The 13,401-nt window shown below is 44.5% G+C and overlaps 1 protein-coding gene across 7 annotated transcripts in view; it reads right to left on the bottom strand.

The window, feature by feature from the left end:
• Nucleotides 1-13,401, bottom strand: part of LOC104068987 (USP6 N-terminal-like protein) — an 84,040-nt gene that overhangs the window by 30,129 nt on the left and 40,510 nt on the right. For 3 of the 7 annotated variants that reach the window (XM_054068254.1, XM_054068252.1, XM_054068253.1), the window contains 2 exons: nucleotides 2,407-2,477; nucleotides 2,199-2,286 (listed from right to left, as the gene is read on the bottom strand). Coding sequence is in view for 1 of the 7 variants with exons in the window: in XM_009571944.2 (XP_009570239.2) it covers nucleotides 1,062-1,152 (91 nt within the window). In the remaining 6 variants the exon portion in view is untranslated. Of the gene's footprint in view, nucleotides 1-1,061; nucleotides 1,277-2,198; nucleotides 2,478-13,401 lie in introns of those variants that run through there. The other 4 variants (XM_054068250.1, XM_054068251.1, XM_054068249.1 and 1 more) reach the window with 2 other exon arrangements.

Genomic DNA, 13,401 nt, shown 5'->3' on the forward strand with positions numbered 1-13,401 from the left:
ATTCTAGATTTGACTCCTCCAAGCCCTCTTCGCAAAAGTGATTTTGCTGTTGGGACCTTGGCAAGAAGGCAGTTTCCCAGTTTTGGAACAGAGTAGCTGTGGTGATCTTACCAAGCAACCCATCTGAACCAAAGGCAAATCCATCTCCAGGGCAAAACTTAGCACTTTTGCCTCAATGACCTCTCACAGCACTGTAAATTTCTTCTGTCCAGCTGCACCCAAGCAGATGGAAACATACCTGTTTTTTTTTTTTTCAGCATGCTATTGCAAACAGAAGGTCAATGAAAAAGGAGAAAGGAGTTTAAGTGAAGGTGCATTGGAGTCCTGAATGTGCCCAACTATCTACTTATAGAGGCTGCTGTCAGGAGGGGAAAAAAAGGAGGAGGGGGACAACAAATTTTGACACACATAAACATCACGCCGGCCTGTAGCTGAAACTGAAACTAAGCTGTGGAATAAAGTCAAAAAGGTACTTACTTACTACAATAACATCCACTACTGCTGAAACTCAATTAGCTGCTGTTCCTGTTTCACATTCTATTTTAAAAGCACACATTAACGAAGCTTTTAGTACCTTTACCCATCTATGGTATAAGCCTACAATTTTTCCTTTAAGAAGAATAAGCTTAAAGGAAATGTTTATACACTGATGCAAGTGGGAATGCTTATACAACAACTGCTAAGAGGGGAGAACCTCGCATAAGGCACAACGGCAGCCTGCACCACTTCTCAGTAAAGCACTGCTCTCTCTTGTAAAGTTTTAACAGCAACTTGTGTGCTTGCATGCCCTGGAATAAACCCAACCACACAAAGCAGTGCAAGCGTCTGCTTACAAAACAGCTAAAGCAAGCTGTGAAAAGTTGAACAAAATCTATCATGTTTTTTCTTAAGTGCATGAAATATGCACCTCAGCATGTTTCGAATCCAGCAAACTCCCTGTCCTGGTTGCCTGTTGTCATGCTGGGGGCACAGTCAGCAGCTGTGAGCCAAGGGGAGCTGTCATCAGAGCCTCTTCTCTCAGGCGCTTAAGCAAAGCCGTAGGGTTACACCACAGCACATACCTACTGAGCACAGCCCAAACAAGCACAGCTTTGCATTTGCTTCAATGGCATGGTCACCGCTCCCTGGAAACCTCAAAGACTCCCAAGACATCCAGAAGAAGCTGCAGGCTTTTGCAGAAGGGCATCAATACACAGGGTTGCATGTTCAGGAGGTGATGGGCTGCAGGAGGAAGTGACGGCCACACACCACCGGCTGCAGGCACAGCTTCTGCTTTGTGAGATCTGGCTCCCCACACGGAAGTCAAGCTGCTGGCAAGGTCTTGCTACAAGACCAGCAACTTCCGGCATCACAGCCACTGCAGTATTTTTACTAGAAACACAGAATTCAATTCCAAAATGGACAACACACTCAATGCACTCGCATCAGGGACTTGAGGACTTCTGTTGATCTCCATCCACAGCTCCTCTCTCATTAACAAAACCAGACTGGAAACACCCTGGCCAGGCACCAGCTTCATAACACCACCTCACTGGACTGCACATCACCAGTCTTAGTCCAAATACAGCATTCATTCACAACCCTACTACCAAAAAGGACATCAGACTTGGACTTGCAAAGTGAATTATGACCGCAAAGATGAAACTGCTCTCAAGCAGGATGAGCTAAGAATACAGGAGATCCTGTTTGCATGTTTATTTCCTTGACTATGACACAAACTCAAGAGCAGATAAGAAAGATTTTGTTGTTTTTTTTTTTTAAAAAAAAAAGAAGTACAAGGAGCACTAAGCCAGCCAAATTGCAAGGAGAATTATATTTTAACTGTCTCAAGGTCTTTGAGTACCCACAGATCACTTTATATGAGTGGCAGAGATGTCAGAAATTCAGAAGACCCAGTAAACTTGCCTTGTATCTGAAACCGCACTGGATGCTGTGCTGGATAAAAACACACTCACTTCCCTTAGCAAAGGTACTGGGAACACTCATGTGAGAAGCCCTACTGCAACTCATTTTGATGCCACCAGTATTTCCAAACAAACCAGAGCATCGAGTATCATCGCTGACACAATCCTGACAATTTATTAGCTTGTGTATCGACAGTACATGACGGCTGTCGGGGTACTTCTCACCTGCTCCAGAGCCAGTTTGCCAGTTCAAAGAATGGAGCATGGAAGTGCAACCTGGCTCCAAGCCCTTACCTGAGCCTGATATCAGGTGCCAAGATGCATCAGTTCAGCTGGAGTTGTCCTCTCCCCTATGTTCATCTACCTGGCAGGAGTTGGTTTTCTGTTCCGCAGAGAAGGGAGAACCCTCAGCTGTTGGTCAAATGCCCTTTGACCTCATTTGCACCGCTCCAGCTCTGTGCAGCAGCTCTCCCCTCCGCTCCTGTGGCACAGGAATGCTCACCACCAACAGCTGGGAGAAAGGGCAAGTCAGAAGGCAATCCCGTAGGTGGGGTCTCTCTTCTCCACAGCTCACTGCAAAAGAAATGAGAAATTGGTAAGCTTTCCAGTTCTGGTACCACAGAGGCACTGTCCTTTACCAGTGCAGGGGGTCTTTGCACACAGAGGAAAGGCAAGTTCCATTGGATCAGGCAGTGTCTCAGCCTGGAGGCAAAGGAACAGGCTGTAACAGGAAGGTAGCCAATGATGGAAAGTAAATTATACTCACCTGTGCTGCAAGAAAACCCCTGGTGTAGGCTACGATCAGACTTTGTTGATTAATTGGGTTTGCAGGATGTATTCAGGAGTTTCCTCCCCACCCAGCTCAAAGCATCAGCCTGGCCCAGCACTGACTTGCACTAACAGAAAGTAATCATTATAGCGATTTTGTTTGGGGCTGAGCAGGAATTTTACAACTATCCAACCACGTATGCCAGGTACTGGAAAACTAGCCTGCATGCCTCCAGCTGCACAAATCATCTTGTCTGGAGTGTTTATCCAGGGATGCTTAGCACAGACACAACCCAGCAACCGGTTTGCAGCTGGGGGCTGCATTAGCCCATTTTCTGACCTGGTTGAGTGCCAGGGGATGGAAAGACTTCCCATGCAGATCTCAGAGTCCATCACATCTCCGTACCAGCACACACATGCTGCTGGTAACTCAGCAGGCAGAATACGCCCCTGGCCGAAGCCAAAGGCACGGTGTTACATCTGACTTCAGCTTATCTAAGAGCACATTGCTGCCAAGAAGGAACGCAATGGGGGGCTCCAGGCCACTCCTCCAGCAACAAGCAGGGGGGAAAGGGAGAAGCATCATATGGGACTTTGGTCAGATTAAGACCAGTAATACAACATCACCAACTCATGCAGTGGAAGAGCTTGCACCAGCAATGCCACCTGAGCAGCATCACAGCATTTGCAGATTGTACCTGACATATCCAAACAGCTAACACAGCTCAAAGGACACCAGAGCCCAACATACAGCTTTTTTTAAAACGAGTTTTTGATTCTCACCCAGAAAAGCAACACAACTATTTCTACAAGACAACTTTATGATTGGGAGTTATAATACAGATTACACACATTTCCCTCTGTTCTCCCCGTTTGCACCTAGCTGTTCAAATACGATGGCAAGCCATGGTCACAACATCGATAATACTTTGCCACTAGACAAATCCCCTCTCTTCAGGTGATGCACTGACCTAGAAAGGAACTATACAAACACAGAGCTTGGGAACTCTTGTCTTCTGTTTGCTTAAGACTGGAAGAGCACTTTACATTTCTCTAACCATAAAGTAAAGGATGCTACAATGATGGTCATTCTTCACTTGAACATGCATTCCTCTCAAAATACTGTATTTTATTCATTTCGGTCCATGTAGCAATACCAAGGGATATGTCACTTTTCCCTTTTACCGTGCCCATGTTCATTCTTGCCTCCATCTACACACTGCAATTTTGGGTGAGCTAGAAGCTGTTATTGCATCTACTTTTGCTATTTAAAACTTCTTGCGCTTTCCAGCTTGGTGGCCAGTGCCAGCCAGAGGCCACCCACATCTAACACATGCCTGAAGCAGCAGGGTAAAGACACGCAACCTGGCTGATACTTCAGACGTCACCCTGGGCACTGTGGAGCTAGTGATGATCACTAGCCAAAACCAAAGGAACAAGGATGCAAAAATAAGCTATCACGCTGCCAGCAGCCTGTACTCTCCTTGGCACAGAAGGGCACAATCTTTTTTAAAACACAAATAAGGAAATAACAAACACAGCATTACATAAAGTCACTGGGACAGCCAATGAAATAAATGGGTAGGGAGTTAAAAATCCACTATCAACAAGCAGAGCAGCACGTCCATGGAAAACTTGCCCAAAATAATCATTGAGACAAATGACTTATAAGTTATAGATATATACGTTGAGTTAAAGTGAGACCTACGCTGACCATTTGGGTTTTGCATCACTTGCCAGAGCTCCTGGCTGTTCCCCATTTTCAGCAGGGGAGGCAGCTTGAGCCATTAGCCTGACCCTGACCCAGACTAATGCCCATCCCCTAGGAAAATAAGTATTTTAAATAAGGTTCTTTGCGTACCACCCTCATTCCTTCAATTGCTTTTATATGTTTAATCAGCTCACACTGCCTCCAAATACAGAACCCCACGCAGTAAATCATTCGTATTTGGCAGCCTCTGCAGAGGACACTCCCTGACCGTTTTGCTGCCAGTACCCCGGACTTGCATCTTCAAACTGCATCTCTGGACGATAATGGGTGAGCTGTTGTTAACTCCTTTTCTTCGACCAAAGCCCCAGGCAAGCACATTCAGCAACAGAAAACTTCAGGGAAACAAGCAGTATTTGACTCAATACTGTGCAGTACTGAGAAAATGTCTCCTAAAGCTCTTCTACAGCCTTGAGCCATATGCAGAACAGCATTAAAATACGCAATTTTTTTAAGGAGTATGAAATCTGTCTGCTTGTAAATTACAACATAACCTTTCCCTTCCTATTTTGTTGTTGATAACTCCTCTACCCCAACTGGACAGTCGCAGTTCGGGAGATTTTTTTGTGCAAAAGCAACATTTTATATAAACAAGAACATTCAATAGTTGTATTCCCTTAGAGGAAAGTGTTCACACAAGAAGTCCTCCCCTCTTACTTCTATGCAAAACATGTTTATAAAACCAAGCTAGAGGCAGAGACTTAAGGCAGATGTAATGCTTCAGCTTATGAAACAGCAATGGTCATGTAAAACACCCTTTAAGCAGTTCGCCAGCTTAGAAAAAAAATTTTTGTAATAGTGTTGACATCAGCATCTGTGCCATTTGGTCAGGGCTTCAAAATACATCTTACAATTCACCATGTATTTGGCTGTTACCACTTTACTGTGGTTAATGTAAAACTAACCCTGGCACTAAAACTGGATCCACTGACGCTGCTCAGGTTGAAAAACAAACACACAACTTTCCAGCCAGGGAAAATGAAATGGTACTAACGTTTCGGAATAAGCCTTATTACTGCAATAACAGCTTCTGTACTTTAGATAGAAGTGGAACGAAATGATGCTCAGGGCAGTGGTGGAAATGCAGCCAGGTGGGTTGGTGCTGGATGCTGGTAATAGCTATGTGTGGAAGAGGATGCAAATCTCCCCATCACTGGCAAAGCCCTAGTGCTGGTAGCAGGAACCTGGTGAGATGCCACACCAGGCAGTGACCAGTGGCAAGCACCATCAGGTCCCAGCCAACAACAGTAGCTGAATCCGTGCTCCTGAAACTGCGGTCCAAGCCCAACCTGCAAATCATAAACCTGTGCAACCATGGAGCGCATCTCCCTATCACTGCAGTGGGGAGTCCCCAGCCCCAGAGCAAAGCCACATCAGTCCCCAGTGCAGTGGGGGTAAATAGCTGGTGACTTTGCGCATGTGCTTGGGGGATGAGTCCTTCTCCTGCCTGCACCCGCCCTATGTTAACCCCAAAGTCCCCAACGACACCTTTTTCCTTGCAAGCGCATCCTCTTTTGCATTTCAGCATTTGGGGTAGTTTCCTAACTAGCTAAACACCGTCCTCTCAATGGCTCAGCAAGGATTGTTCATGTCACCACACTGCTGTCTCACAGGCTTTACCACAATGGCAGTGCCGTCCCCTGACCTACAGCAGCCAGGCCGAGCCCTCAGCACACAACTCTCCATCAGGGAGATGCCAGAGAACTGCCACACTTCATGGCATGTACCACCATGTAATGACATATGGCCCCAGCATCGCTAGTCCACCTCAAACCAGTGTGAACGAGAAATTCAGGTTTGCCGACTCAGCGTCTTCCTCACCCCTGGTTTGGAAACCTCCTGTGATGACTGCAATATTAGAAGGAGGCACAAACTCAGCTTGGTTTCTTGGGGGAGCAATGCTATGCCCAAGCATATCATCTGGTTCATCGCTCATTTTATCCCACATAAAAGAGACACTAAAAGGTGGGAGAGTGGCACAATGAATGGCCTGAGCTGGCCTCACATTTCGAGGCCTGCTACACGTGATGCATGGAGACTCCTGAGCAGGTCTGGCTGGGACTCAAACCTGCAGACATCACCACAGAGCCCAGCACACATGGGGATGTACAACCGAGTGAGCCAGGAAACACAGGCAGACATCAAACTAGATGTTATCTTTCCATTTCTAGTTTTTTTGAGGCATTCAGGCAGCACGTTCAATCAAACATGCTTGAGAAAGCAACACAGGGAACTTCAGAAAAAACAATACTTAGAACTGCAGTGGATCTACTACCTACAATTAATATTTTCCATGTCCTCAGCATTGCTGACATGAATAATGGACAGCAACGGAAGTGGGATAAAGGCAAGTCAAAGGCGACCACAGCAAGCTCAAGTCTATTAATGAAAATGTTTGAAAAGGGTTTTTGCAGTGAAAGTTGGAGAAGGTGAAGGTGACAGTATGCATGGAGGAACTAAAAAAAAATTACCAACCCTGGTTTTGGAGAGCCTGTGGCAGCAAAAGACAAGTGTTTGGTATGGTGGAGACTCATGCAAAGCCACCCATAAAAGCAGCAGCAGATACTGTTCTCACCATGAAAGAAAAGAACAAAAGTTATCACCTGACTTTCAAGATGCAGTCTTGTTAGCTGAAGGTATGATCAGCTAAAGAAAAAAAAAAAAAAGATAATTTGAACTTGAAAGATGCATTTATCTTAAAAATGCTTTAACATTCACTCAACAAAGCAAAAACTAGACAGTTCACTTAAAACACCTTCACTTAAAACAGTTCTCTTATAAACACAAAATTTCAGTTAATTGCTACAAATGACATTTGCAAGCAGGATGATGATTTCCTTGGCAGCTTGGGAAATAGGAATCTTCCTCTTCCAAGATCAAAACCTAGGAGAGCTGAATGCATCCTATTAAATTGCAGCTAGACTTGGCAGCATGCAAGAAGGCTTGGAAAATTCAAGTTGTCAATAAATAAGCATCTGAGGGCAGCAGAGTGTTCTGATAGGAAAAGCACAAAGAACTTGGAGAACAAGTCTTATGAGGAGTAGCTGAGAGAACTGGGATTGTTTAGCCTAGAGAAGAGGATGCTGAGGGGAGTCCTTATCACTGTCTACAACTACCTGAAAGGAGGTTGTAGAGAGGTGGTTGTTGGTCTCTTCTCCCAGGTGATAGGACAAGAGGGAATGGTCTCAAGCTGTGCCAGGGAGCTTCAGATTGGACATTAGGAAAAACTTCAGAGAAAGGGTTATAAGGCACTGGAACAGGCTGCCCAGGGAGGTGATTGAGTCACCATCCCTGGAGGTATTTAAAAAACAGGTAGATGCAGTGCTTAGGGATATGATTTAGTAGTGGACAGGTACGTCTGGACTAAATGATCTCAAAGGTCTTTTCCAGCCTAGGGATTCTATGACACTAAGAAATCACATTCTTCCCTAAAGAAAAGAGTGAGGCCAACATGAAGAATAAGTTCCAGGCTTGAGCTAGAACATTCCTGCTGGCCTTCTGACAAGACTTCAAAATAGAAGAGCAATCACAGAGAAGTTTTTTGCATTTTATTTTTTAACAAAACATTACGTCCTTCAGTAGGAAGGATTTTTCCAGAGAGCAGGTTCGCTCCTTCTCATCACCATTAGCTGGGTAAAGAGGAGCCTCTATGAGCCCACCCTTTAATTTAAAGCATGATTGCTTAAGTCTTATCCTGGTTGAGTACAAATCAAAGACTTCATCTTCTATGTTCCCATTTCCCATCTAAGACTGGACATGGATTCCCATCTCAGCTCACTGGTCACAGACCTTCCTTTATCACCTGCTTCAGACAGATGCAAGGCTGCAGCAAAACAAAAGCTGCACTTTTCCCACCTGCTCCAAGCAGCCCATCCTCTCCTTATGGATATTTTCCCATTGGACCCTCTCCTAGGACCCACCTCTGGAGAGCGAGCACTATACCTCATTTGCAGCAGTAAGGCCTGTGCTGCACTAAAACTACTACATGTTTTTCCCACTTCCTTTCATTGATAGAAAACAAAAGCTAGTATTTTTGCTTGCCATTATAAAAAATTATTTGGTTTCCCAAACTGTTTCTCTCCTCCTTGTTTTGGAAGGGTTTTCAGTAGACTAACCGGCTCACTCCCAATAAAAAGTAGCAGGGGGTGATTTGGGACACAGGCCCTTCATAGTCCACTCTCCAAATCCAGCCTGGACCCAGGCTGCTCTTCCCAACCCTCTTGGAGACCACACACTCCAGCACCTCCTCCAGCACCTTACAGGTCCTGCAGATGATGCTCCATCTGCGTGGCCTGAAGAGACAGTACCAGCCTCTGCACCACCGACCTGGCTTCAAGTGGCTGCCCCTGTTTTGTACCTGCAAACCATTCCCAGAAGATACTCTGCCCACTCTGAATATCTGCTGTATCATATTAAGCATCACACTTGGAGAACCTGCTGTTTCTCTCTTCTCACCACGCACTGCGCTACGTTATTAATAGATTCCTTATCACCATGTTTCACCCCAAAATCACCCAGATGAAACCTCCACTCTTGCTGATGCTGCTTTTATTCAGCAACCAAAGGAAACACACTTGCATAAGGCATTAAGCCTACAGTGTTTCTGACAAAGAGTGATGCAGAATTAAACACACATCTCACATGAAAAAAGATGGTGCCAAGCTTACAGATCCCCCAAAAAGCACGCGCACACTCAGTCACTTTTTATTTTTATTTTTTTTTAAGCAACAAGAGTTATCAAGTGCCAGGTCTTGAAACAAATAACAGCACCAGAAGTCCAACTACTATTCAGGATATGGACTACCCAACTACAGTAACCCAAGCTAACATATTGCAAACTCTTAACCAAAATCTGTCCACTGCAATACATATGGCAGTTCCCTGGAATGAAAGCATACTCCAGACAGCAACTCTATGCCCCAAGCTCCTGCAGGAGCTCAGCACGAGCCCTGCATTATCTGCTGGTGAAAGTTGCCCGAGGTCTCATCCAGAAGTGGAAAGGTCAGGTCTTAACTCTGGCAATCATTTCGGCATGAGACTCAACTCATGAAAACTGAACAGAACCTCAAATAAACAAATAATTAAATTTTCAGTCCAAGAGCACAGGGGAAAATAAGAAGACCACTTTGGCATATTTCTGGTATTAAATGATCCATAAACTCTTCCAAAACAAGATCCTCTTTACCGTGGCAAGTCCTGCCTAGCCCTGGAGTAGCACAGGGCTTGCAAGCATCCCCTTGCCCCCACAGCCCTGCTCTCCCCCACTGTCAGCTGTTCGGTGATTTGAGGAGCAGTATCCCTTTTTTTCCTGACTCAGGGCTGTACCAGTGACTGCATGCAGTGTCAACACCTTCAGCAGGCAGGGCTGTTGTTTCTGCTTGTGGTATTAAAAAGGCACCACAGCATAAAAGGACTTGTTGGTATGAAAAACAGTCTCAGCTCAGGGGTTGTTTCCTTCATCTCATTTATTGCCCATTAGCAGAAATTCACCATCACAGATTTGGGTATTGAGAAAAAAATATATATAAAAACAAGTAAACAGCCACTTAAACACCTTCCTTGCCCCTTCCCCAGGCTCAGCCTAAGCCAGACACCTCTCCAAAGACACCACTGGGCTTAGATTCCCTGATGCCCACCATGACGCAGCAGCATGCTGTAGATGCAGCACAGACATCTCTTGCTTTTCCTTCCTCCCACCTGTGTTCATGTGTCATGTGTTTATTATTTACCTTAATTATTTACCTTAATTGCTTTCCTCACCCAATTTCATTACAAGCAAGCGTGGAGAATCACCGAACAGTGCTGTTCACTTTGGAAAATCCGACTGCCTCTGCTGGTAACTACCAGGAGACAAACAGTATTAGCAACCTAACCTGAAAATGCTTTTACTCTCTTGCTTTTTATATTACCGCTCTTTGAGAAGCTTTTTCATGGCCACTTTGATGTTTGCAAAAGCCCAGGACCAGCCCACCTGATGCCCAGGATCTACACTGGCTTTTCGGTTCACAGACCCCAGGTGAGAAGCAGTCTAGCAGCTTGTGGAACAATGAAGATGGTCTTCAGGTTTTACACAGGAATTTGTTGGCTCTCTTATTGTATCAGAGACAATAACATTTGCAGGTAATTCCAAAGTGTCTCCAGACAGTCAGCCACAGCCTAAATAACTATACAAAGACCTGAAATTCAAGCGGCCAACTTTACGCCCGCCCTCCAATGGGACTTTTGCACTTCAGCATGTCCGTAAGCAAGTCATTCCTCTGTTCCTCTCTCAATGTCTTAGACTTGCTGTCCAAATTCAGTTTTTTGATCCCATTCTCAACACTTTCTAAGAAGCAGGTGTTGGCAATCTTATAGTTGCTGCAGCTGGGGAAAAGCTGAGGCACAAGCCACACCTCTGACCTAGGAAAGGTCCCTCACAAGCTGCACCCAACTAACTTGCCCTCTTAGGCACTAAAATCCAACAGAAAAATGCAGTTGCAATGCTTCTCCTGCCTGTTAGTTGCTCCTCCCTCTTCTTCTCCCTCCAGCAACACGCCTTTGGCTGAAAAAGCTTCTGGAACTACAAAAACTTTAAGGAAAGTATTAGAGAAATGTATTCCTAAGAGAAGGTCATAAAAGAACAACAACTTCAGAATAGCTGCAGCTAAAAATACTCAATACCCAAACCTCTTCTTTAGAGAAAACATCATATGTCACTTCCCAATGGTAAAAACATGTTTGTTTGGTTTTTTAATTATGGTGGTGAACACTGGATTTTCTTGCCAGGGGACACAACTAGAGACCTTGGGAAAATACCTTGTTTGCTGCCTCAAAGATCCCACTTTTCTGTGCAGTTTGATGGTGAGATACTGTCTGAAACTGGCACCTGCAAATCTGTATTTTTTTCTAGCACAACCTAACTTTGCAAAACAACTTTCTAAAGAGAACAATGTATTTTCGCCACCCATACCAAGTTGTAGAGTGCTTGTGGAATATAAATTTATTTTTAATAACTCAGAGTATAGAGGTGGAGTATGTGGAAAGACATAATGTCAACAGGCGGAGCAGCAGTGAAAGCAAACATTGGTGCAGGGCTGGAAACCACCTCTCGTCTGATCAAAATCCTAGGTAGGACTAGAAGAATCTGCATTATGGACAGACTGAACTGGTTACTCAGATCTAACGGGTGTAATCAATGTTTAGTGGAAAGAAAAACTAGTCATGATGTATGGGAACTTAATGGCTTCCTTCAACAACAGGATGAGTAGAATAAAGCAAGTCAATTTAAATGGCCCCCAGTAGACAGTTTTGTACGATTTCACTGCTTAAATAAACTCTGGTTTATTGATCACTTAGAACATACTTAAGAATACTGCAGGCAGGTAAGGGAACGTCTGTGCTTACATTTTTAACAAAATCAGGACATAAGGAGAAGGTTATCACACCACGGCATGCTTTTTCTTCTAAAGATGTAAATGAACCCAGGAATAACTTCACCAGAAGGGCCATAAAACTTGTCCAGGTCATATCCTTTACTTTCTAGCCCTTAAAAAACATACACTTCTCCCTGATTCAGAAACACTCAAATGAATACTTTAAGAAACCACACCCAACAAAATAATTTTGCCAGTGCCTTACTATTGTGGCTAATTCTGACCCTGCTGTCCCACCCAGCTGCTCCTTTCCTTCCACCACAAAAGAAGCAGCACATCTCCTATATGCCCATTTCCACTGCTCTCTGCAATGCAGTGTGCACCTTAATACTGTCGAAGTTATTTGAAACTGGCCTAATACAAAATTTAGAAGCGTTGACGATATGGAGTGTGTAAGCCTCCAGCTCCCCTGATAACTCAGGCTGAATATGCACCAAAAAGCACTTCAAAGGACTAACCTGAGAATGATGAGCAGGAAGACAACCACAACCACAGCTATACTGTTAAAAAGTTTGCTAAAGGAGATTCACCAGTCTGCTGGGGGACCTCCCTGAGCTCTCCCCAGAGGACTGTGGTTATTTTGAAGGACAGCCACCAAGGAAGATCAGAGATATGCACTAGGAAAGAGGTAGGGCTCAGTTTCACGGCCACCACCTCCCTGCATCCGCTCAGCCCAGAGGAACTTGGAAGACATGCCTGCATGATGTCATTACTGGGTTGGCGTCTAAATAAAGGAAGCTTTTTATAGAATTTCCCACTGACAAACTTAACCCAGTAAACCCCAATAGCTAAGACTTTGTCAAGCAGAAGGGAAGGAAAAGGGAAAACAATAACACTAACACTGCTAGGGCAGCCAGGGTAGGTGGGTGGTGTCTCAGGAAAGAAACCAAAACAAATACCAATTTGTTCCCCAATACCTGCATGCTGGATAAAGCACAGATAAGAGCAGCATGTAACGTAAGGGAGATATGTTTTTACAGCACCAGCCACAAGGAAAACACAACCTATTTCTGCACCAGGGTAGGGAAGAGAAAGATAAAGACGAGGAGTGAGGATAGGGAGAGAAAAACTTTGCTTAAAGAGAGTAAAAAAAAAAAAACTACTTCCACAACAGAGGGATTTTCCAACTTCATATTATTCATGTGGCAATTACAGTGCTTCCTAAAAGCAGCTCGGGCTTTCTGCATATTCAGAAGACCCTTGGCTGCAAACACCTCAAAGCTCAAATCAGCAGCAAGCAACAATTGCTCAAAAAAACCCACAACAAAACTCAAAAAAACTAATGAAAGCAAAACCATCTGGCAGTTTGGTCGAGTTCATGTGTGTTTGTGTGTCATCCTCTTCTTCATAACTCTTCATCACTTCCACAGGTTTATGAAGCAGTTCCCATTCTTCCCTCTGCTCCTTGCTGCATCCACATGTAGGAGCAGTTGCAATAGCCTAGTGAGTAATGCTGCAGTAATGCGTGTGGGAGAACTGCTCCCATGCCCAGTTTTTAAGGACACAGCCTTTTATGGTACTTCTGGAGTGGAAGCTGTTGTGGTTTCTA

This window comes from Cuculus canorus, chromosome 5, assembly GCF_017976375.1.
Source record: "Cuculus canorus isolate bCucCan1 chromosome 5, bCucCan1.pri, whole genome shotgun sequence".
NCBI lineage: Eukaryota > Metazoa > Chordata > Aves > Cuculiformes > Cuculidae > Cuculus > Cuculus canorus.